Consider the following 26,123-nt stretch of genomic DNA (forward strand, 5'->3'; position numbering starts at 1 on the left):
TCGTCGCAAAGTAGTTAAGGCAAGAGGAACTTTGCGAACTTTCCCATTCTTGAACAATTTTGATTTACGACCACTTAACGTTTTTTATGTTCCCCAGACTCTGCGATTGTATAAGGACTCGCGTGTGTTTGTACTAAGCTGAGGTCGACATTCCGGAACTTAGTATACATACATGCAAGTACTTATAAAAACTAAAGTATCCAAAGGCTTTGATTGCTTGAGCATAAAAGATAGTATAGGTAGATAGTATATGGTTAGAATATATGTTAAGACTGCATTCTTTTCAAAGTGCTTGTGATTTGATATGGCGAAATTAATTACATATTTAATTTCATTAAATTCTAACTGAACAAAATTACGTTCATGATTATGTGCATCCCTTAAAAAAGCATTGGTAGAAAAGTTGAATCAGTTTTAATGTATTTACCAACTTATAAATTGCACACAACCAGCCCAAAATACGAATGAAAAACAAACTGTATTTTTGTAGGATTTTTCTTTTATTTCCGGTTTATTTTTATGGAAATGCGTGTACACGCATTGCTTTTGCTGCATTTTACTTTTATTTTGCGTTCTTTTTTTCGAGTGGTATATATGTATATATGTAGCTATGCATACACGAACAACATTTCGTTTTTTTGATTTTGTTTTTGGGATTTTTCATTTGTGTTTTGTTAACTAACCTAATACAGAAATTCAGATGGATTCACATGCAGCCAGGGTGAAAAATCCCATTTTAATTGAATTGCTGGCGGTGCTTACGACTGATTATACAGTTGTGCATGTTGTTTTGACCCCATGATCCTGGCATAAATGCCAACTGTGGGAAATCTGCTGCAATTAATTCGTTTCGATGGTTAATACGTATGTTAATTTGTATGTGTGATGTTTGTGATTAAATATATTGCGCTTAATTGCGATAATTTGCGTGAATCATTGATGTGTGCCCTACATATATAATACAGTCACAGGCAATCCAAGAACGATTTCGGTTTGCGGTTCGGTGCTCGCTACGTCGCGCATACGCCCCGTGGTACAGCAACATCAATAAGTATGCGCATTGTGCATAAATTATGCATTGCCACAACACCAAATAGGTATAGCTGCAAACAATTATGGGCTAAATACTAGTACATTTATTATTATTATTTATTCATACGCCTATCAATGCATCCTATGGAAGTAAATTACGAGTACACACTAATTATTCACGAGGTTCGCCACGACAGTTCTTCGTTCACTTTTCGACCAGAGGGGGGGCAAGTGATGGCAGCACAAAGGATCTAGTTTATGTACATATTGGCTTATTTAACGAATTTCCAATTGAGTCACCAATATTTGGCTTTATCAAAATGTGTTTCTCATTCCCAAAGAAAATATTGAATATTGAATATCTAAAGAAAAAGTATTCCCTTAGAATTGAACTGTTTTAAAGACCCTTTCCGGGTCTTCAGTACCTTAGTAAACGCCCTCCTTTCCCGAAATCTCGGCGAGCCGAACCGCAAGCCAAAATCCCTTGCTCTAATTCCAGTTTACTGAAGCAGTTCGCTGACCGTAAAACTCGTTGTCGTGGCCGCGATGACCGCCGGATTGGTGCGATTGGAGACGGAGTCCCTCGACTCCGGACCGCGTTGCCAGAAGTGCTCCCCCGTCAAGGTGGCAGTGGTGCGATTGGCCCGCTCCATGGGCGGCTCATCGCGTCGCTGCCTCACCGCCTGCGCCTGCGGTCACGAGGACATGTAGGTGCACTGCGTCTTGGGCTGGGGATCCGTCTGCTCAATGGGCTGGATGGCCGCTCGCTTCCAGTAGTCCCGCACCGTTTCCACCGTTTCCATGATGCGCAGAAAATTCCTGCCCGCAAGCATGGCCACATCCTCCTCGCTCCAGTTGTGATCCTCCAGCAGGGCGGCCAATAGCTCGGGATATTTGGACACATCCTCCAGTCCCAAGGGCGGCAGCTCGATGGCATCGTATCCGGCTCCCAGTCCAATGTGCTGGATGCCGGCAATGGCCCGCACATACTTAATGTGCTCGATCACGTCCTGTAGACGCGCCTGCCGCCCACAGGCCACATCCTCGGAGTCAAAGCTCAGCATGATAAGACCCCCATTCTCGGCCACCAGGCGTAAGATGTCATCCGGCACATTTCTCGTCGAATTGCACAGCTGGCGGGCGGCGGAGTGCGAGAAGATGACCGGAGCGCGGGTCACCTGAAGCACATCCCTGGCCGTGGCATCCGAGCTGTGCGACAGATCTATCATCATGCCCAGACGGTTCATCTCACGCACAATGGCCTTGCCAAAGGGCGTGAGTCCCTGTTCCGCCGGCGATGCACTCGATCCTGCCCATGAGACGTCACAGCGATGGGTCAGGCTGAGATAGCGTGCGCCCAGTGAGTAAAATGATCGCAGCACTCCCAGGGAGGAGCCAATCGTGTGGCCACCCTCCACGCCAATTAGCGAGGCCAGCAGTCCCCGGCGATGTGCATCGACAATGTCCTGCGAGGATGTGGCCAGCACCGTTTCCCGGGCATACATGTCCGACAATCGCCGCACAATGTCGATCTGCTCCAGAGCCAATTGGACCGCGTCCAAGCCCTGCGCCTCGCACGGCACATATGCTGACCTGGAAAAGGACACGGAAAGTGTACAAGTTAGCGCACTTTTGCCATGAGTTACTGTGCCAAAACAAGAAACATATATGTACGTTTATACATAAAAAGCGCCTCGCAATAAATGATACTTATACATATATATATATTATTTATATATTCTATATTTATTCACTAAATATGTATATTTATTTTACATTATATTTACAATATACACTATTTTATATTTATATTTTATACCTTCTATAATTGAGAAATATTTGAAATTTTAACTGTAGCCCTTTTAGCACAGCTACCAATATTCCCTGCCATCCGCGACTGCAGTTTTATTGTAAAATGCAAATTGAAAGTGCCAAAGTGGTTAGTTAGCATTTTAGTTGCCATTTGATATGGCAATAAGAGAGCCAAAACTTCGTAGAGCTTGGCTAAAGACCAAAAGTCCCGCGGATTTTGCCCGAAACGAAGTTCAGCAAGGTCGTCCGTCCAGCGAATTGAATCGGCAAATTGGCGAAAAGTTACGCGTGCGCCATCTGGCGGGAGCAAAAGTAGACTGTGGGGATGGTGGTAGTTATATCTACCAAAATGAACTCAAGTCGATTGCCCATGAGCGTTTTTCCCATACTCCACCTGTCTGCTGCCTGTCATATTGTGCTCCTCCTCGCTTTTTCCATCAAACAAATTCGAAAAAGGGCATTAAGTGGGTGTAGGATACACAGAGAAATAATAATAATACCTAAGGATTTCCTCGAGAATTCTTCGGGATTTTCTTGAGAATTCCCAATACGGCTAGCCTTTTGTTCATAAGGGTAATAACAATTTTAGTTTTCACCTAATTAGACTCTAAAATGATTTTGAATCAGAGTTTCATATGCCTCAGAATCCGAAAATGCATCTCTTAAGATCTATTTGGTTCTAATTTTCTCGCAGTGTATTTGTGTAGGCAAAGTCTGAGAAGGCCGAACTGCAGACAGGTTGGCTGCTTGCCCTGGGGCATCCAGCCGGTTGCCAAATTTTATTTTGCAGTCAAATTGTTGGCAGCTTTTTATTGCCTCGCGCGGGAGGTGGTGGGTATATAGTGGAGTTTATGCAAAGTGGGCGGCTGTTTGGATGGCCATCGGTGGGCGTGGCAGCTGGCTATAGTTGCCATGTTTTGTGTGGGGGGTCAAACCTCTGACCCGAGTAGTTGTGTCGCATCGGCCTGATTGCGGTTCTGTGTGACTTTTCAATTTTCATGACTGGGGCCCCCGGTGGGTTTATTTTCATTGCGTATACGCCCCGTTGAATGCTGTTATTATAGTTAAGGCTCGATTGTGCTGGAATCCTGTCACTGGCTGTAAAATGTTTATATTGGTAACGTAGTACTTAATTTTATCAATATATTTTGAAAACCCATAAACAAGTGAGGATCCTGACAAAACATAACCATCTAATCTTAAACCTTAATCTTAATCATAAAAAATAATTGAATAATGTAATACCTCAAGTTTGAAATTAACCATTATTTTTCTTAGCTTATATATATATTTGAAATAATACTGAGAATTTGGCTTTCATAATGGAACTTACCACACTTGGACGCTGACTAAACCCTGCTTGAGTCGCTCCATGTCCGTTTGCGCCCACGCCGGCCGCGCCCACAGTGACTTGTGGTCCACGTCGTGGCTGAGATGGAGTTCCAGGCTGCTGTGGGCGTACTTGCGCACATTCCAGGCATAATTGTTGTGCCCGTCGACCAGCGGCACCTCACGCAGGATTCGACGAACTATTCTCAGTCTTTGGGCATGGGAATTGCGGCTGGGCGCCATAAGGAAGTGCTGGTAGGCCAAAGTGGCGGCGATGGCCAGTAGACATATGGCGCTGACCAGGGTGATGGCCACCAGCCAGGATCCTCGCCTGCCCTTCTGTCCGCCATCTGGTCCGGCATTCGCTTTCCTTGACGCCTTTCCCTTCGCTTTACCAGTGGCGCCGGCTCCAGTCGTGGAACCCAGCGATGTGGGCGACTTGGCGTCCAGACCAACTATATCTCCACCGACGACTACGCCGCCGGCGAGGGGATTGCCAAAGTTCACCTTTGACTTCTGGATGCTGGCTATCTCGCCGCCGGAATCGCTGTTCGAGATCGAGTTCTGGCGGGACAGTGTGCGGCGGATGTTCGAGTGCTCGGTGACGTCGGGCAATCCACCGAAACCAGTCGTCTGAAATTGAGGTACAAATTACTATTTGAAAAGCAACGTAGGATCAATGGGTTTGTTTTCTTAATCTTTTAAGCTTAGGCTTAAGCATTCTGTCCGCTGTGTCCGTCCGTATAATGTCCGTTCCGTTAAAGCAAATATTCGATATTTGCCACTTATATATGCACTTAAGTTAATACCATTGAATTCCTTTCTCGTTTGGCGGTTAAATTCGTTTCTTTACCTGGTCTCATAGTCTGAAAATACAATGACGTAACTTCTGAAGTGAGAAGGTGGTAAGGCGTTGACTTCAGGGTGATACAACCGTTCGTCGAAAAGTTGCTTCATTAAAAGTGCGTCAAAGTTTCTTCGTTGATTTTGTGCCCTAATTAAAACTGCAGCAGACGAAGCAAACTTCGAGCGTCTTGCTATATTCATAACTTGCATGAAACATCAACACGATGTGCGGGGAAACTTTTTAATGAACCGAATAATCATATCATACCATCCAACCCGATTCTCTATACTGTTCTTTATATTCAGTGTGATGAAATCATGCCTGCCGCCGGGCTAATCTTGGCTCGACATAATTAAGCCTCAGTCATAATTCATGGACTTGGGCCACATGTGTGTCCCCAGGTCCGAAAAGCTAACTTCTTCGACCCACGCACAATCCCTTGGGGGGGGGGGCGTGGCAAACGCCCAGCGTACAAAGAACCAAATGGAGAAACTTTGTCGTGTGAAAGTTGTGACAGAAAGTTTGCCAGGGGCAGGCAATGATTTGTTTATATTGCGACTGCCTGAGGAATTATGTCAAACTGTGCAAAGTACAAATCAAATCCAAATAGGCACATTGTCGAGCACAAGTAAGGGAATGCAAGGATATTGTATTAGATTAGATTGAAAGCAAACTTGAAACATAACAAACTAGTTTTGATCATGCATACATATGTAAAAGAATTTAACAAGATATGATTAAGATAATAATTATTATTCTCCATTCACTTAAACCAACTTAAAGCTTAATTATATGCTATATTCAATTTTGTTTTATTAATGAGATGCAGGTTGTTGAAAGCGAAAAAAAGTTGGCCAGTCGTGCACTTTTGTGAAAAGACAGTGCTTTACAGAGTTTTCACGAAGTTTTTCGCCCGGACTGCAGCTAATTAGCTGGAAAATCGGCACCACACGGCGTATGAGCAACGAGCGTGATGAAGAGCTGTGCTCCGTTTTTGCTGGATTTCCATGCATGAAAATAATTATATTAAATTAAATACAACGTTGCCACAAAGGGACCACGTGGGCTCTGACCACTCGCCACATTTTCAACTATTTTTTAATTATGAATTTCAAACATCACAAAGCTGGCAACATTTGAAATTAACTTTTATAAAAGGCAACAAACTTTTGTGCTTCTCCGCGAAAGTAAGATGACGGAGGGTAGAACTTTTGGCAGCGAAAGAAATATTCATCTCAATTTATTCAATTTTTAATAAAAATGCAAATATTTTACGTGCTTCCGCTATCGCCGTGGCACCCTCGCTGCACTGCATCCACAACATAGTAGCATCACTTTTTCCCCCTAGATTTTGTGCGAAAAAAGTAAAAATCTCGCGAAAAGTTAGCTGCTTAAAAGGCGCTTCATTGTGCAGTGCACTGCACTTTTCCGCTTTTTTTTTTTTTGGATGGGGTTTGGTTTTTCCGGGACAGCTTGGTGTGACGCGAAAAGTTTGTTTGCCAACGGAGGTCGCATCATCGTCATACTCATCCTCATCCTCGTCGTTGTTGGCGGAATTGCAGGAGCTAAAGCTGTAATCCGGCCACCAGATTTGGTCACATTTTCCATAGACTTTGCTCTCCTTTTTGGCAGGCGACAGAGCCGCCCGAAAAATGCATGACCACGAGGACACCCGCAGCCATGGGATGTGACCCACAGGTTTGCCTTGGTTTCGTCAAGTTTATAATTAGTTTAGCACGGGTCATGACCTCCATTGACATGCCACCAAAGAACAAAAACAATCGCATTTATGGGAGAAACTTTAGAAGTTTGTTGTTGATGGGGCGACTAAAAAGGGTCTTAAATGGGTGGAAAACAAGTTGGCCAACCTAAACATACATATGCTCAAGGTAATGAGTAAGTAGAAATGCAGGAAACTTGAAGTTATCTGAACATAAAGTCCGTTTAAGATTCAAAAAGTATTATTCATTATAATACCTCATCAAATCCCTTACAAAACAACAACAGTTCGTTGGAGAATGTTTTAGGTTAACTATAAATTTGCTAATATCTAGTTTACAAGTGCTAGTGATTATTTTTGCGGAGATCTAATTGAGCTCACTTAGCACTTGATTACGACCATCTGCTGCCCGCACAGTGAATGGTATGGGTTATCCTGATGATGGCTTCTTGTGCGTCAGTCGGACTCGGTACAAATTGGCTCCATTGTTGCTGCCTGTTGCCTGATCCTCCGACCCGGGTCTGAAATTCGTCCAATTGAGTTTTAAATAAAAATGAGCAGACGTTGCGGCAGCAACAATAGGAACAACTACGCTCCTTCCGTCAGCAACAGCAGCAACATGCAGCACGTCAGCTGCAACATCAGAGCCATTCAGTTCGCACAAAGGGAGGGGAAAGGAGGCGCAAGGAGGCGGCTGCAGGACCAACGTCAACAAGGACAATAACAATGAAAACGGCAACGGGCGAAAAATAGAAACGGGAGCAGGAAAAAAAAAAGGAAAACTGTTACGGAATGCTTTATAGTTTCCGCCATTATTTTCCCTTTTGCAGCTGCAGTTTTTAGTAGAATCTCCTCTACGATATATACAGTGTATATGTGCGAGTGTGTGTGGTGTGTGTTTTTTGTGAGCAACACCCGGACTGAAAGAAATTTAGTCCGAGACTAAAAACAACTAAAATCTGTGCCGCATGTGCAACAGCCAAAGGGGCTCTCGCAATGGGCGGTGGACAGGAAGCGCTCTTTGCTGTATGCTGAAAAGTATTTGTCATGCTATATCTCATTCCAGCCATGGGGCATATATCATGTTATACGCGACACTCGTGGGAAACAAAGCAAATTCATTCCATAAATAATCCCCCAGTGGCTCCACGGTGAAATTTTGGGGGGTTAGGAAAATGGAGATGTAGGTGCGAGTGCCAAAATATTCGCACTTTCTAGTGGCACTCAGGGGTTAAAAATAGAAGAGGAATGCTAAATTGCTGGAATAACTTAACTCCTTTGGCTTAATACCCTACTTTCCTAAGCTTACGTCAATTTAATACTAATTTTAGTTTGTTAGTTTTAATAGGAATACTCTACTTTACTTTACTTTCAGTTCCTTCTATCAGCCAAGTTAATTCAACTTATGCTCCTTTTGCTGTTTCTGTCTTGCTGCGATGTTTTGGGGATTTTTGGCGCAAGACAACTTTTCTGTGGGGCCAAAACTTTCCCAGACAATGCAATAAACTTGACCATATCAATTTATCGGTTTTGATTATGATTGATTCGGCCATGAAGCGAACGTAATGCACAAAGAATTTGCGGTCAACTTTATCAATTCGCCCCTCATTGAACGGTCACCATCTACGGAGCACGGAGTCCGATGTCCGGATTCTGGATTCCGTAACCCAAGGACCCCGGAGAGCGCGCAGCAGGCATGTCGACAGTCCAGAGTTGTCGACTGCGCTCCCAGCCAGCTGCTGTTTCTGCTGCTGTTTTTAGTTTTTCAAATGTCATTTGGCCATTTCACGCTGATGGACATCAGTCTCTGTGGCCCCCCGCTCGTCGCTCCACACGCCACAAAATTGCCTTGTGGCTGCCACGTAATTTCTGCCTTCCGTACTGAGGTTGCCCGGCAACAGTCCCACATTCAAATGTTTCAGTCCTGAAGGGCACAATCGAAACCAAACCCAAACACAGTTGAAAAGTACACTAGGAAAAAGGGAAGTCACTAATATAATATGGCATAAAAATGGCAGCAAAATGAGTGGCTGTGGTCATCATAAGAAAAAGAACTCTGTTTCAAAATTATTTTGAAAAGCAATTAACTGCAATGTACAACAAATAAATCAGAATCCTGAATCCTGAAGAATAAAAAATATAATATCTTTAATAAGATCAAAAAATATAATTTGTGAAAATAAATATGTGGAAAACAAATCTTGCTAAATATTATTGATATTCCATTACACGAATTACAACTGAATATTTATTATTGATATTGCTTTAAGAACTGATTATTTTTTTGCAGTGCTGACCCAGGAGGTTGGCCCGAAGGACAGCAGACTGTTGGCCGTTGGCGTTAGCCACAATGGCTATGTTAGGGCCTCGCATTTTGTTTGTTTATTCTGCCGTCCCATTGCGACTTATGTGGGCGATGACCGGCGAATGTCCGCACATCAGTCCACCCACACCCACTTTTCATCCGCATGTCCTTGGGAAGATGTGTTTGTTTTTTGCCATCGGAATCGGAAACGTTCTAAGTGTTCATTAAACAATTTAAAGTTGATTGGCCCCGGCTGGCCGACACAGTAATGCAGGAATGTGTGTGTGTGTGTGTGCTGAATGTGTTGCATGTCTCAATGGATTTGGCCTTAAATGTAATTTCGCTGCTGATTGCGTTAAGCGGCTGAGCACTTTCCTAATTGTAATGGATTGTGGCTGAACGAACTAATGCCTTATCGGAAACAGATTGATGTGCGTAATCAGCAAATGAAGTTATCATTCAAAGGACAAAGGTACCGCGAGTTATGAAAGTTGTGCGGGCTACTAAATCAGCAAAGTTTCATGCAAGAAACTACCTTCAACATGAACAAAGGAAATGGTTTTGTCTATATAATTTTGATTATAAGAATAATAATCCCAGTGCGCCCTTAGTTCGCTGATTGTGCAATAATATTCTCAGGAGCAGGACAATGGCTTTGGAGTGCCTGGTCCTGGCGAACTTGACACGCAACCACCATGTCCATCAATCAAAACTCACTTGGAGCTGCGGTGGAACAGGGACTGAACAAAGTTCTAGAATGGCAGCTTTTGGCCAGAAACTATTTGCACACGCTGAACATAGGAAACGGAAACGCTGGGCGGAGTGAAAAGTTTGAGTGCCAGTACCAACGAAAGTGTGGACTCGACATTTTTGGGCGGTGTCAATGGAAAGGAGGCGGAGTGTTGGGGATTTGGCAAACTATCGGCAAACTCAATGATGGGGAGCATTCAAGCGGAGCAGCCGACACGGATAGGGCATGAAAAAGTGCACAGGGAGAAATGAAAGGAACTCGCATTTTCAATTGTTACCTTAATATTCAATACTTCAAACGTTTTAGTCCATGTTTAAATTAAGTCAATTATTCTATACGAAAATGTATACATAACTATACTATACACTATACCGTAATTTTTTACAGTGTTTCCGTAGATGCTGAAAGTGGACAAGGCAACAAAGCGCGAAATGAAGACGGGAGGTATGAGACTTGTGGGGGAGCTTGAAAATAATGGCGATTTTTATGGCTTTGGCGGAACGCATAAAAAACCCAAGCTCGGAGGAGCAGAAGAATCTCGAGCTGGACAAATGCCCGGTCCGCTGAAAGGCAACTGAAACTGAAAACCGAATCTGCAACTGCAACTGCAACAGAGCGACATTTGCAACATTTAATTTATTATTCAAATGTGAACAAATGGCGCCAGCGACCAAAGATGACAGCGTTTCCCAGTGAATAATGCTTTCGAAGGACAATTGCCCCGGCCCAGAACTTTTACCCCTTTTACCCCTTTAACCCTCTTATTCCCCTTTATGCGCCCAGCAGTCCCCACTTCTCGGGTTCTTGAGCTTAAGTTTGCCAGTTTATTGTTGGCTAAGGAATCGTGTCCTGGATTTGATTCACCCTAGTTCGCAGCCCAAACAAATTGAGTTACATGCAAATAATCGTTGGTGCGATTTGGTCAAAGGATGTGTGTGTCCCATTTATATAAGTGTAAATAAAATCGTTGGTATTTATCATGTTTGGGGATGCCTTTCGTAGATTTCTTTATCTGTCGAATCTCGACAGCAAAAAGATAATATAGCAAATTAAACTGGAACAAATGGGGCGAAACACTTTAATGGCAAGCTTTGAGTTTTTAGTATTTTACGCAATTTTTGTTTATAAAATAGTTAGCCACAACAATTGCTCATTTTTTTGCCACGCAACTAAAAACAGCAAAAATTGCTCTTTTTTTACCTATCGAAATCAATGCAGCCGCAAGTAATTAAATATTCATCTGATTCGAATAGTTTAAAATCACTTCAGTTTACACAACTTTTTGGCTCCACACCTCAAAATTCAAATTCAAACTCAACATCTGTCAGTGGCAATTTGCATATTTCAGCATGTGAGCACTTGACCAACTAAATAAACCACTGCAAGTCCACTTATCATCGTATGATAAACATGGAATATATTTGCATATATTTTAGTTGCTATTTAATTTCCGCACTTTAGTACAGACCATTATTTAACATTGATTTTGTTTGGGATAATTTCCTCTTTGCTATGCTTAAGTTTTGAATCGCAGTACATTACAGCTTTATAAAAATATTGATTTGACCTAAAATCCTAAAGGGCACTAAGAGACCAAACAATCTGAAGTCGCATTTTCCCCTGATTTAGCGATTATTTGACCTCTCAAAGCCCCTTTGTGTCGCCTCCAAATCAAATCAAGTGTGGGTCATATCGTTTAATGTAGGGATACGGATATGTGCGGCATAAAAGTATACGAGCTACTTTATGACGGAATCTGCATAAGGGATTGTATCTGGCGGAAAATAAAAACGTCACATCTTCCATTGAAGGCCAGGTCGTTAATTCTGTTAAGGTAGAGTCAATGTACTGGGAAAAAATACTTTTTTAAATCAATTAAATGGGTTTTTTTTTGTGCAGTACCTAACTAAATAAGCCAGATGAGTTACTTGTACCTGCATTGAGCTTAAAACAACTTTCCAACTTTGACACCAAATTATTCTCAGTGTGCGTTTGGTGGCGACAGGCTGCGGCATCAGTGAAATCGCGGCACGAACACAAAGCGCCGGCAATAATCGTAAATGCTTCCCTGTCTTCATCCAATTTCTGTGGGATAAACGCCATGAATGCCAATTACAAAGGCGGCAACGGTCTTATCGTTATCAGACTTCCGCCCACCTTTCTATTCTATTCCTCAGTTTCAACGCTAATGGCTAAGTTAAAAGAGCTCTGTTTTAACTTAATGACATCTATATGGTATTTTTATGGTAATAACCATTTGAAGTGCAAACGAAATTTAAATTTAAATTTATTTATACTAAATATTAGCATACTCTTCATAGGGAAGCAGGTAATCTATCTATATACCAAACATTCAGATACTTTGTAATAGAGTTATGTTGAGTGCTGTTATTCCTGCTTATCTGCATCTTTGGTTTTCCCCTGACTCATCCACCCACCTGGTAGTCCATGTAGTTGTCGAAGTGCATGTAGGAGCAGCTACCCGCATCTCCCGGTCCACCCGGTATGGGCAGCCCATTCTCGTCTAGCTCAACGGCTGGTGGCGGCGGCGGCGACGGCGGCGGCAGGTTGTCGCCCTTGAAGGACACCCGCTTAGGTTTGCCCTGCATGCCGGTCAGACGACGCCCCCGGCCCAGGGTGCCAGAGCCCATCATATAGGCCAGCGAACCACAGCCCACTACTGCATCCTGCTGCTGCTGTTGCAGGGACTGAAGGCCGCACGCTCCGAAGCGGAAGTGCGGAATGCAGGTGGTGGTCATGCTGCCCGCACCGCATTCACTGCCCTCGAAATCCGACTCGACGTCCGTAACGAAGGCGGCCGGCTGGAAACCGCGCGGCAAAGTAGCCGCCACCGAGGGATTTGGATTGGGATTTATGTTTGGATTATGCCCGCCACCACCCGATGCTGGCATCCTTTGGCGTCCCAGTGTTCCGGTGCACAGGATGTTCATTTGCTGTGAATGCTGTATGCTCGGATGTGGAATCTGTTGCTCGCCTTGCAGGAGCGCCAATTCGCCGGAATTTGCTGTTGCTGTCGCCGTCGTTGGCAACGACTCGGCTGGCAGGATGTGGTGCGCGGGCTGCAGCTGATAATAGTGCTCCACCATGGCCCCACCGCCAATGCCACCACCACCAGGAACTCCTCCGCCCGCTGCCCCGTCGATGGATGCCGGCAGCAGTGCTGTGGGTATCACCATGATGGGCATCATGGCCGGCGGAGCCGAGGATGCCGTTGATCCGCCGGCTGCCTGGAGCAGCTCCATTTGGCACATCTCCTCGTAGCTCAGCGGTCGCAAGTGCTCCATGTCTGGCTTGCTTGGTTTTTGGTTCTTAGGGCGTGGTTAAATTACTTCACTTCACTTTTGCCTCAACAATCATACAATTTATAGATTTCACTGCCCGTTTCCTTGTCTACGCTTTTCCACCTTTACGGCGTACAGATGCTACCGATACTTTTATTTTCGGGGGGTGGAGGTGGGTGGACTGGGTGGGAAGTTTTCGCGCGCGTTCCCTAGGACTTGCTCACATCGCGCCGGACCGGAAAAAAACGTGGAGCGCCTTCGTCCTTGCGACAAACTTGATTCCGCGACAGTCCTGCAGCAACTGAGTGTGTCTGCCAATCTCTGGAGATTTTTGCGCCCCCAATTCGCCGGAGTCTGTGCAGCCGGAACGCATGCGCCGCCCGGAATCCTCCGGCCAGGCTCGGCTCTTCGCCGGAGACGCAAACCTCCTTTTTACCCCCACTTGTCGGGTTTTGTTTTGATTCCGTTTCGTACAGTCGGAAAATTGACAACAAAAGTACCCAATGGATTCATTCATAAGATGTTTCAACTCATCTAAAAAACAAACCATTTCTTTTATTTAGTATTTAATTTACTTATTTGCTTCTAGGGAAGGAATAAAAAGTAGGAATAATACATAAATAATTAAAAATAAATTACAAATATTAAAATTATGTGGTAAAACTAACTTAATAAACCGTGCGTAAATAAGTACGTAAAATGTAGTATATTAAATTAATAAGTGTAAATGGGAATTAAATATTAAAAATTGTGTTTTTAACGCAATTTAAAAAGAGGTACGCTTTAGAAGTTCAATGCCTTTTCTCTCAGTGTAGGCTTATCTCGTCGGAGCCGGAGTTGATTGCGCCCGACGTCTGTTTTGAAGCCATGTTGATTTTCGTACGTCGTGGGAAATTAAAGTACTTCCCAGCTGCGCCCGCAACTCGAATACAAGATTTTAATTGCCGCTTGGCGAGATGTGCGGCGTGGGAATCCCCGAGGAGTAGTCCTGTGTTCGTCCTGTTCGTTCTGTTCGTCCTGCTGCATTGCGCAGATGTGCAACCAACTGTTGGGCTAGAAGTGCGGCCAGCACCTGCAATCATATATATTTATGTGGATGATGATGAGTGGTTGAGCCACCACCCGACTGCCACTGCGAGGGAATGACCCGGCTGAATGGCCGCTGATTGCACGAAGGTGGCCTGCAAATGACTTTTTGATATGGCCAGCGAAATATTGACACACACGCAATCCCACTGCCTTTTTCAAACTCATTAGGGATTCCGAATATTATTTGCTGCTGCGCACTGAGCAAAATCAATCTGATTCAGACGTTGATGAAAAAGCTGGATTGCCATTTTTCACAAAAATCGGTCAACAGCAACGGTGCAATGGCCACCATGGCGGATGAGTAATGTTTAATACTTTTTCATACTGAAATATCACTCATCCGCAGTGAGGACCCCAGAAAGAGTATGTGGCTTTGTTATAGTTGTATTGGTTAGTGTGTCATTATACTCCTATTTAACAAGTATATAGCAGATATGACCACTTAGGTATCAAAGGATCTGTTCACTACTTTCATCGAGGACAAATGTAAAGCCAACGGGTATGTGCCAAAAACATTTGTATCTCGACACCTTGGACGACCGGAGTACGTAAATTTGTACTCCAAATAAGTGAATTCAGACAGCATCCAGATAGCTTAACATATTTGTCATAGACGTTGGTATCGCACATGGAAATCCAGATACGACAAGCTTTTCACTACGTTTGGGAGTTACCCAGCCAACTCGAATAAATCCGTAGCCACGCGTCGCGAATCCTGTTCCTTTTTTATTCTTTTTTTTTTGTTTCCTACGGACACGTCACCTGCGGCGATGTTCCATTTGGGACACAGAGGGGGCAAAGAAAAAAAAAAACCCAGTTGGAGATGTCCTGAACAGATTTTTGAGTCAACGTTTCTGTGCTGCGATTTGCGTTGTGTGTTCTTTCCTTTTGTTAATATTATTTCGTTGTATTTTTTTGTGCACACTTTCCAGCGCTAGCTGGAAGGTCCCTGCTTCATTTACATTTGCTTCATCCTATTATCCTGGTTAACCGGCCCGTTCCCAGCCCTCCGCTCCAATCCACCGTCTCCAATCCACCGTCGTGCCATTTGTCAAGTTATGCTACCAACTTCAGCCCGCGGCTTTTTTGTAATTACACAACTCGGAGTGCGGGAAAAACAAAGGGGGGAGTGGTGAGGATTTCGAGGTGGTTTTGGCCCGGGTAAATGAAAGCGGCTTAAAAAAGCAGAGCGTTCGGGGTTTTGTGGTGCTCGTTAAAATTTGTTGCTCTCATTTCGATTGTTGCTGTGGTGATGGTGGTGGTGGTGCTGGAATTGTTGTTTGCGCCGCTGTTGCCGATTTCAGTGCGATTCCATTGCCGGGACAGGCATAAAAGTTATCCGGGTATTCAGGGATTGTAGGTATTACGGTTAAATATGCGAACCGGATTGAAAAGCTCGCATGAAGTTGCCCGACCACGATTCATGATACCCGCACCCCACCCTTTTGGTTGGGCACTTTAATGCTCATTCAATTTTCCAGAGCCCAACAATTAAGAGTTTTTAATCATCGACTAGTCGGCCACAACAGCAGCAGCGGAGGCCCAATGGGGCCCAGCTGGATTGTTGGCCATCGGATGCTGGATGTTGGATGGCCTTTGTATGGCTCCATTATGCGGTTGATTTACTACCCAAACAGCTGTGAAATATCATGGCCCTCCACGAAGCCTCTTGACCGATGCCAAACGGAACGGAAACGGGTCAAAGGGATTCGCCCACAGGAGCATAGTTGCCTTCAAAGTTTTCCTTCAAACTTTGAGCACTAGGGATTTTAAAATAATGAAAACAATTGGGTGGTTGATATTTTTACTTATGCATAAATTTTTTTTGAAAGCAAAGTTAAGCAAAAAAAAGGTAACATAATGAGGGAATAGAAGGTCTCATTCATTGTTGAAGTAGCAAAAAAGTAAGTATCGATAATGGAATGTCGAACAGAACCGTCTTATTTCCTTATTATACTAAACTACTTTTTAATGCTTTCCAAGTCCCCTTGAAATGACTGCATTTATTATCCATTTACTCTGGCGATTTAATGCCCTGATCCTCCCCAGCTTATCTTTGCTTGAACGGAACAGCAGCTTGTTTACACCCATATTTATCAATGCTGTCCGCAATAGGACTTTGGCGGAGCAACGAGATGCCCCCATCTTGGACAGAAAGTTTTGAGCAACTCAGCTAGATAAATCAACTAGCATTAGAACGGGGTTATGGTGATGCTGCTGCTGTTGCTGTTGCTGTTGCGGCAAGATAAATAAATAAACTCGTTCAAGTTGGTTGACAGATGGACTTAGGGCCATCATGATGGGACAGAGCCATCATTGCCATTCCATCGTCTCGTTCCCCAGGCGAACAAACAAGTCGTTAAAATCGCGTGAATCCTGGCTAATTTATGGCTAATTAAGTTGACGCAACTTTTGTGCGGGGTAAAATGGTGGGGAATCCCCGTCATCAGTAACATATGCCACGTGTTCTCAGTTATGGCATTTTTGTTTGAAAAGCCGTTTGGATCCATTTGCCCCTACACTCAGCGAAACAATGGGCGAGTCTAGTGCTTGACCATTCTCGTGAATAACTCGTTAATTAAGTAGCCTGTTATGGGCAGCTTACCATCGTAATGCATTTTTATGATCGCAAATGGAATTATAACTGCTGGGCATGTGGACTACACAGTGCTCCACTCCTTTTATTTTCATGCTTGTACTCATTTTGTTTGCAAGTAGCTGAAATGCACTGCGAAAAAATCGGTGTCTTAAATAAATAAATTAAATGGAAACTGCGAACAGTTTGCTAAGCAGGAGTACATAATTATAAGAATCATAAATTTATTTTAGTTTATTATTTTTTTAATTGCCAGAATAGTTTGTTATGTAAGTTTGACAACCTTTTTTCTTGCTCTGTATTTATACACAATGCCATTACAAGGGCATAGGTTATGGTCGGGTGGGCCAGTCGGCTACCCGTAGACAGACTCCGTAGTCCGGAGGATTGTACGGGAACCTCCACCAATATACAGAGAGCTTGGTAGGGACTGCGTAACATAACCGTACATCTCTGCCCTCCAGTCGGGGTAATTTCGTAGACAAACATCATTGGCATTTCTGTTTGAGGGCTCTGAGTGCCAATTAACTGAACGTGGCTGCCCCACCTGAACCCGATGGCTGGGGTGGTTGGATGAGAGTACTCGACCCCCAAATGGCACAGAGTCCTCCATGTACCTACATACATATGTACATATATAGTAGATATCGATCAGATCCCATACTCAGGATTTCAATGGGTGCTTATCTAATTGCTCACAGCAGGTGTCAACATTTTTATCATGACATTAAATCAACTCGAGTTTTACTCGTTTGAATAGAAAGGTAAATCTAATTCATAAATATAGAATATTTAAATAATTACTTAAAACATTTTAATACCTTCAAATGACAGTTGATTTTATAATTAATTGAGATATGAAAATCATCAAACAGCTTCATTTGAAGTCCTCTTTTTTTCGTTGTTTCAGGCTGACAAACTCGCTCATCAACACGTAGTCTCATTTTGGGATACTTTAACCACGCACACAACTCATCAGGGACCCCAACTGAGATGGCTGGCCACGTGCCGAAAAGCCCCAGGATCCACCCATTCCTCCTGAAAAGGATTTCGCTGGGTGGGACTGGAACTGAAATCACAAAATGAGGATGGAGCGACTAAGGCAAGCCAGTCCGCCGCTAAACCAAATAAATAAACCCTTTGGCCGCAGTCCTTGGTGTCCTTGGGGTCCTCGGTGTCCTTGCCTCTTAAAGGCGCATACTCCTTGGGAGAGATAACAGTGAGGACAGGAAGTCAGCTTGCCAGCGGGAAGAAGGAATGTGAATAGAATGCACAGTGGACCAAATGGGACAATCCATGGCGAGGCTAAATCATGTAGAGAACTTCTTAAATATTTATCGAATATTTAATTCATTAAAAATGCAGGCTCCGCAGTTATTTATTTAAATTAAATGTATATTCCTCTGCCAGTTTCAATAGATTAAGAGTAACTGACAAATAAATCCCTTAATTCATCCACTGTGGAATGAGAGATGACATCTCGTTGCGCCTGGCAATTCGGTAGCCAAAAGGACACGAGGAGACCAAAAGGGATAATGATATAAAATCCAACAAAATGAAAAGAAAGCGGCAAATCATGTTAAGAGATTTAAATTGGATTAGTCGACATGTGTGTGTGTGTGTGAGTGGATGTGAGTGTCTATCCTTGGTGGTGTCAACTGGCGGTGGCCGTGAAGCCCGCTTCTGCGCCCCCTGGATGTGGATATCCTGGCACGGTCGGCACTCGCTCATCTTGACATCAATTTTGTCACTTGATTTCCCTTTCTTTTCGACATTTTTTCATTCGTGCCAGGAGGCCTGGGTTTTTATTTATTTTGTATGCTTGACACAATTCCACGTAAAGGACTTACGGCTCGAGTGTCTCTCTGGTCCTTGATGCCATTCACCCAGAATTCCGCCCAGAATCTGCTCTTTCGCAGTCACCCCCGACACAAAAGTTCCGCCCACGTTCTGCATTTGACAAGGAGTCATCCTTCCCCAAAACGGGCGGTCACCTTTCATCCTCGGGAAACAGGAGGACGACCAGCTTGACATCCGGAGACATGGCGTCAGGTTGAGCCAGCGTCAGAATAAGAATAAAATTATGTATTACCTTGACAATTACCATAAATTATTTTCAGATCTTAACGCCAACGATCTTGTAATTGAGCAATAACTGGAAAAATTGATAGTAAATGCAACTATTTTCTATATAAGAATTTTTTAATTGTTGGAATAATCCGTTGTACATGGAAATTTGTTTTAAAAATATTTGCTAACACAGCAACTTTAAGTAATAAGGATTTTGAATTTTTCTACTTTGCTCACTTTCTTTAAGGAAGAATTTGGTTTAAGGACACCCAAAATTGTAGTGCCAGGATCTAAGGCATTGGAACGGCATAAGTAAATGTTTAACAGAACCTGCTATTGTATGATTTGCAGTGGCAGTCCAGAACAGTAGACAACCATATTGAGGACTTCAGATTTGAGCTATATTCCATTTACGAATTATCCTTTGGCTCCGGCTTCTTACGATACTTAACTTGGGACGTATAGACATCGTAGCCCAAGCTGATGGTGTTGTCATAGAATACCCTGTACTGCGGCTTGATCAGCAGAAAGTTGATGAACTGCGCCAATGGCCACACGGTCCACTCAGCTGCGTACAGTACTAAGGCCTTCTCCCTAATCTCCTGCTCCAGCTCCTCCCATGTATTGTCCTCCAGAATGGCCATTGTGAGGAAGAACACGGCGATGTAAAACGGTGAGCAGATGAACTGGTCCAGCAGAATCTTGACTACAACCACCTTATAGGTGCGCTTCGGAAACAAGTAGTCCAGGTGTTGGTACCAATAGTGGCACACCAGGCCCACCGTCAATCCGGAAATGCCCATCCTAACGGTACGTGTCCGGTTCCAATCCGGAAGCTCCCCTATGAGGCGCTCATAGGACTGCTCCATGGTGTCGCCCACCATGCTCAGGCCCACAGAGATCCCGATGTTGGTATATAGGAGATACTTCGGGCTGAAGGCCACCTGATGAAAGCGGTCCATGGCATTCGTCATTCGCTTCCATAGCACACGTAGAGCCATCTAGGATCCCCTGTTCCTGGTGGTGCCTCCCCCTATTCTAATCATCTTGACACTTTTCTCAAAGAAACTCTAATATAGGGACCACAACTTATTTAAAAGTGTGTATAAATATACATATTTAGTAATAGTGGTTTTATGTTAACGTTTTTGGTCCCAATTACCATTTGTACCATTTGTATGTATCATTTCCGTTGTTCTCACAAGCCTAAGATTTGTTTCTAATTTCTTTTAATAAATACATTTTCCTTTATTTATTTCTAATTTTGTATATCTTAATGCTTATCAAAGATATTTGAAATGAGTTTCACGCCACGTTAGCATGAATTCGGCAACCACCCTCCAAATTCCAATCAAAGTTTTAATCAAAATGCCGCAGGAATGCCCTTATATATTTGTTAAAGATAAAGGCGAAACCGCCACTAGAAATAATTCCCTACCAAACAAAAGGATTCGAAAAGGATAGAGGGAATTTTGGCGTTTAGCTGCGAAAACAAAGCACAAACCGGCAATGAAATCAATTTGGCGCCAGCAACACGAAATGAGTTTTCGCAGGATTTGTTGAGGTAGCCTAAGCGGGCTCCAACTTGTATCTAACGCCTGAGGAGACGAGCTCCAACCGCCGTTGAAAGGACCCAAAAGGGTTGGCCACTCACACGCACCGAATCAAAAAAAAAGGAATCGCTTTGCTCGGCATTCAAATGAGGCCTTCTCCCCGCTCGATAATCCCCAGCCCACATGTTGCTCCACCGCATCCCCCTACTTTATGGGGTTGAGTGTTTTGGGGTCTTGACGCCTCCGGCGGGCAATTTTTTGCCATCCCGGGTGTCGGTGAGTTAATGCTGCCAAATCATTTGCACGCGATTCCCAACCGCAGAATCCAAATGCAACCCCTTTGCGCCCCTTTTGTGCCCCTTTGCGCCCCTTGGGGAAATCACATGTGCCAACCCTTCGTTCCCCCCCCACGACCCGGGTTTTGGGGGCCAGTGAATTGAAAAATATTTACGGCCTTCTACGATCTACGCTAAAATCCAATTTTATTTTTATATTCCGTCGAAATCCGCCATAAAACCGTGTTCCACCAACGCGCCTGCCCCGTTTTCAGTTCCCCGTTTCCGATTGTCGATTCAACCGTAAATTCAGCTTTTGCAGTTTTTGGGTTTTGTTTGCTGGGTGTTCTTGGTGTTCCGAAATTCCTCCCCATATCAAATGATTCTGACAGCACCGGAGGTCGTGGGGTTTAGGCATTTGTTTCATTAGCACCACAATACACAGATGTATCTACTGTTTTCCCAACATTCGCTGCACTATTTGCCGCCGTTTAATATGCGCATTTTGGAAAATGCCAGAGTGTCGGTTCGGTCCACAGAGGCATGGAATCTAAAATAGTAAACGTTAATGCACAATCGAAAATAATCAACAAAAACGTGTCAGTGTAAATTTGTGGAGAAATAATTGGGATAGATAATTGGCAGTGCAATTTTTTCGTTCATTTTCAATCGAAAAGCTTTCCATAAATCTTCTTTTCCATAGATTCAACGCATTTGAACATTTTTAATCCCATTTAATATTCATTAGTTCATTTCATTATTCATTTTACAAAGAGAACTTTCTACATGCCATGATAACCATCAAAGGTTTCTATCTCAGTCCCAAACTGTGTGACTCGCTAACAATAAACGCTGATTCGGTTAGATCCTTCGCAGGACCTGCCGCACAAAAGCCTTCTAGGTCTAATTCATTGTGCAAATGTAATGGGCTTGCAGCACTCGGCTATTTACATACTGGCACTTCCAACCCGTAACCCGTAACCCGTAACATTTGGGAGCACCGGAGAGATATGGAGATGCTATATTGTGTCGCCTGTCCCTAACTCCATGGACACACGAGTACGTCTAGCTGGATGGTAGCCAGGCTTCTGAAGCGTGGAGAAAAGCTACAAAAAAAAAAGGAAAATATAACAAAAAGAAACAAAAGTGAAAGCGGCCATGCATTTTCATAGTTTTTCCCACTTTGTTATGCTGATTTTTCACATTCTCGTTTCCTTTCCTTTCGTTTTTCCTGCCAGCCAGCGCGTTCGTTCCGCTCTCATATTTTTTTCTTTTTTTTTTTTTGGATGATGTTGCCGGGTTTTTAAGGGTTTTTGGCTGCCGAGCTGTGGGGTTCCAAGCATGTGTGCATTTTAATTGAATTTTTCATTTCGCTCAATAAAAGCAAAGGCCGAATGTGCAGGCAGCGAGCCGCAAAAAGTGTCATAATCCTTTGCCTAGTGTCCTTGGAACCCATCATTTAAAACCCCGGACCCCGGACCAAAATTCGAGCGATTTGGTTGATTTACTTCACAGTGGCTAAGCATTTCATTTCGTATATACATATATATATATATTGCAAATCACTCTCTAATTGATTTTGAATCGATTTTGAATGGCGCTTTAGTTCGTGTTTAGACGGCCATTCGGCTTCATTTTCCACTGGCTGCCTCGACTTCAATTTATGCAAATTAAATCGAAATGTGATTTTAATGGCATTTTCGGCACGGCCACACCCAAATGATGATGAGTGTGTTTGCAAATAAATGGAAGTCGAAAAGTTAAGCCATCTCTGTGTGCAGCATTTCGTGCCACGGGGAATCCATTCCACTCCGCCGAACCAAAAGGAAGCCAACTATAACCGCATGTTCCGTTCCGGAAAACTAACTTATTCAATTAGTGGATGGGAAACTTTGGCTGTTTACTGTACACTTCAAATAAAATCTGCCCGTCGAGGGCAGCCATCTGTGTATGCTTCACTTCTTTAAAAAAAAGAAGTGAAATCCACTAATTTAATTTGAACTTTTACAGGTGTTCTACGTGTTTAAGGCAACTTCTTCATTCATTTTGCGCCATATTTATTCCAGGATCGTTGTCACATTGCTACTGATAGTAAAATATTATAAAATGCTGGCCATTTAATCCACTTCTTTTATACGAAGATTGCATAAATAGCTTTAAAAAAATGTATTTCTCTATTTTCGGGCTGACATATTCTCTGAGCCAGTGTGAAAAACATACGAAGTTTTTGTTCGATTCCGATTTAAATGCAAACATATAAAAGTCAGAGATAGCATTGCAACAGAAAAATATGATATTTATACGACCAATGTGTAACAAAAGTATTTAATCAATGTACAAAATGGTAGTATACATTTAATGTTCCTTCCGCAAAAGAGAGATATTTCTGATTATGTCCATCTGTCTAGTTGAATATTTGTTTTTAGCTGCGAAACAAACGGAATTCAAAACGGAATTCGAAAGGATCAAAGGTCAATTCACTTGACTCGTGCAGTCAACCGGTTGCGGGTAAAGGAACTCCCGGCATATTTGAACTGCACCGCCGAGGAAAATAAGTCAGCTCACCGTTAACGTAAACGAGCAAATAGCCAAACATCCAAACAGTCAACACGTCGGCATCGTCGTCACCCGCCAGTCGTGCCAAATTCGTTAAAGCAAGCGAAAACAAACAACACGGCACCACCCCAAAAACCCCAAACCCCAGTCAGCAGTCCTCCAACCCCAACCCCAAGCTCCAACCCAATATAAATACAGCCAGCCCACTTTGTACAGGCTGTCTGGACGATGCACAAAAACAAAAGAGCAGCCAGGTGAGCAGAGGATGACAGGTGTCCTGGTTTGCGAAACATGAGCACTCCGAAAAATATTGCCTAAAATCCACCCTTTTATTAAGTTTATCTTCCTTTTCAATTATGTGTTAATCTGAGAACGAAGCTTCAACAATTTATTTGTTAAATATTTTCCTTTAGATTTATAGTATTTATTTCTTAAACTAGTATCTAGCATTTCTCTAAGTGTAAGTACCTTATTACCATGGGTGGAGCACAGCTGTTTATGAGGCGCAAAAATGTCATACATCATGCGACACGCGATGTCGGGCTGAGAAGACATGGGCACCAGGACTCCGGCCGGAATGGGTGTCCGTCCGTTTGGTTGTCCGTACATCTGTCCGTCCGTCCGTCCGTCCGTCCGCTCATGACGCGGAACGAGATGAAATTGGCTGGGGTCGCAGGCATGCAGAAAAGAACGTCGCGGATTTGTAACTGAGAAGGATTCACTAACGCCAGAAACGAAAAATGAGTGCTAGAAGGTATGGGGATGCTTTCTCCGGCAGACAGACTGCATCATCACCTCCATTGCCATCTCCTGCAGTACTTTACCATTATTATCAGCAGGATTGCACGGTCGATGTGGAGGGGGATGAGTGTGTGTGTGGTGTGCGGCAACTCCTGGCTGCTTGCTCCTCCTAGGATAGGCATTCACGCCCAGCTAAGTGGCACACGAAGCGTTAAACTATTAAGCACATGTTGCCACTCGGCGGGTGAATCATGGAACGGGATGTGGCTGAGCTGCGTCGCCAACGCCACCGCCTTTGTTATTCCGCTTAAGATAAATCATGTACATAAGTTCTGGTCCATGTCGCCATGTCGTGAGATTACTACATAAATTCTGGTTGCCATCACATTTAAAAATTTCATTTTCACAGCTTTAGAAATTTTTCAACTGACGAAATAAAATTTATATATATTTAATATAAAGTGCTACTACTTCCTGAATAGTTAATAACATTTACAAATATATATATATAGGCATATTTGCTGTACGCCATAATAATAAAACTGATTTAGAGATCCTTGCAAACAACACTAGCCTAAAAGAGGGTAATAGACTAAGTGCTTCAGACTCAATTTAAAATCAGAAAGGTAAATACATTTCACTCGAAGCTTTTCCATTTGCACACACAGGCGCACACATTAGCTCTTTGAAAGGAGTGTAACTGCTGGTAAACTAAAGTGCTTAAAGCCAGAAAAATAACAGACAAATTAGAAACACACACACAGGCGAGTCTGTCCCACTCCGTGTCCAACTGAACTAACTTTTCAAAGGCACTGTAAAGGATATCATAGCGCTGCGGGGAGGTGGGGCACTCTAATTAGAATAATTTTGCGCTGCGTTGCGCTTGACAGCGCTGCAGATGTGGCGCCATCTGGCGGGCGATGGCGGGAGAAAGGTGATGCCTGCAGGACCCACACACATACATACGCACATACAGCTATGGCATGATGCAAAACAAACAAATACACTGAGCAAAAAGGAAGTGATAGCATAGAAGAGAAATATTTGTGCATCCTGGGGCTAAATAGATATTTACATATGATATTCATATGTAAAATGTCAAAAGCTTTTACATAAATATTAAAATTAAACGACTAACCCAAAAAGCAAATTGAAGTAATTGCTTAATAAAGTTAGGCTTTATTAACATTTGAATGCAAATAGGCATTTTGAGTTATTCTTTTTCCGTAAAATTTGATTTATTTTTTAATGAAATTTTTTTGCCAGTGCACCAAAGGCACCTGGACCTGGCCTGCATTCCTTGTATACCAAGCAAATGTCAGGCCGAAAGGTCAACGAACCTAGGTGAACAGAAAGAGAGACCGAGAAGTGATACAAAATATAATCAGGACGAAATCATCACACATACGCACTGTGGAGCCGCAGGAGTCGGCGATGCCAACGGGGATTGCCTTAAATTGCAGAATTTAATTAATTTCGCTGAGATTTTTCATCGGCCTCCGCCGCGCACTTGACTTTGTACATTTGACTCATCTCCATGGCTCTTTTTTTGCCTGCCACTAATTTTCCCATCATCTGCGGTTGAGTCGTTTCCATGTGGATCACCCAGGACTTGAGTTCGCCGGGCTCCACTTCCATTTCCATATCCATATCCACTCCCATTTAAATTTTAATTAATTTCAATGTGCATGTGGCAGCTGTGACTGTCGCTCGCCAGAAGTCATGGGATGGGTTTCCCGGAGGCAGTGGGGCAGCAGCCAAAATGATTATGAGTAATTAGTTTTAATGGGCTCGAAGCATGTCCTGGCAGCAGCAGAATGTCACACATACGGGCCAGGTACCTAGGTTACCTTACTTTCGGCCAGGTGGTTATTTTGGCACACTCTGGAGATGAAAGTTAACTTGAGGGCCTGGGTAACCATGAGCTAAATATTTAAGTTGGTTTCTGAAATTACAATATAATGTTGCCCCTCAGCTACTCCACCATGTACATACATATATTTACTTTGCTTGGCTAACCAGCCAAATTAATGGCACTTAAACTAGATACTCACGTTGGAGTGGTATGCTGGTTACTATGCGAATATTAAATTAGGCTTAAATGTCACACTTTAGAAGCAAGACTGGTCACACTTTCATGGTAAG

At 43.3% G+C, this 26,123-nt stretch overlaps 2 protein-coding genes across 3 annotated transcripts in view; both read right to left on the reverse strand.

Moving 5' to 3' along the window:
• Positions 1–490: 490 nt before the first annotated feature.
• The window catches only part of LOC6605359 (putative dipeptidase NECHADRAFT_87110), an 86,769-nt gene continuing 61,136 nt past the window's right edge, over positions 491–26,123 (reverse strand). Inside the window, exons 1-3 of one of the 2 annotated variants that reach the window (XM_032720189.1) lie at positions 12,235–13,377; positions 4,178–4,806; positions 491–2,625 (exon numbers count right to left, since the gene is read on the reverse strand). In XM_032720189.1, the coding sequence (XP_032576080.1) occupies positions 1,728–2,625; positions 4,178–4,806; positions 12,235–13,101 (2,394 nt within the window). In that variant the 5' untranslated portion in view covers positions 13,102–13,377 and the 3' untranslated portion in view covers positions 491–1,727. Of the gene's footprint in view, positions 2,626–4,177; positions 4,807–12,234; positions 13,378–26,123 lie in introns of those variants that run through there. The other variant, XM_032720188.1, reaches the window with a different exon arrangement.
• On the reverse strand, positions 18,977–19,926 carry LOC6605361 (mpv17-like protein 2). Its single transcript, XM_002030159.2, has one exon. It carries the CDS (start codon positions 19,852–19,854, stop codon positions 19,264–19,266), a length of 591 nt encoding a protein of 196 aa, XP_002030195.1. The 5' UTR covers positions 19,855–19,926; the 3' UTR covers positions 18,977–19,263.

Source organism: Drosophila sechellia, chromosome 3L (assembly GCF_004382195.2).
Source record: "Drosophila sechellia strain sech25 chromosome 3L, ASM438219v1, whole genome shotgun sequence".
NCBI classification, from domain to species: Eukaryota; Metazoa; Arthropoda; class Insecta; order Diptera; family Drosophilidae; genus Drosophila; species Drosophila sechellia.

Bases quoted from the DNA above. Each gene is read 5' to 3' on its own strand.
- LOC6605361 (XM_002030159.2), bottom strand. From the start codon at position 19,854: ATGGCTCTACGTGTGCTATGGAAGCGAATGACGAATGCCATGGACCGC.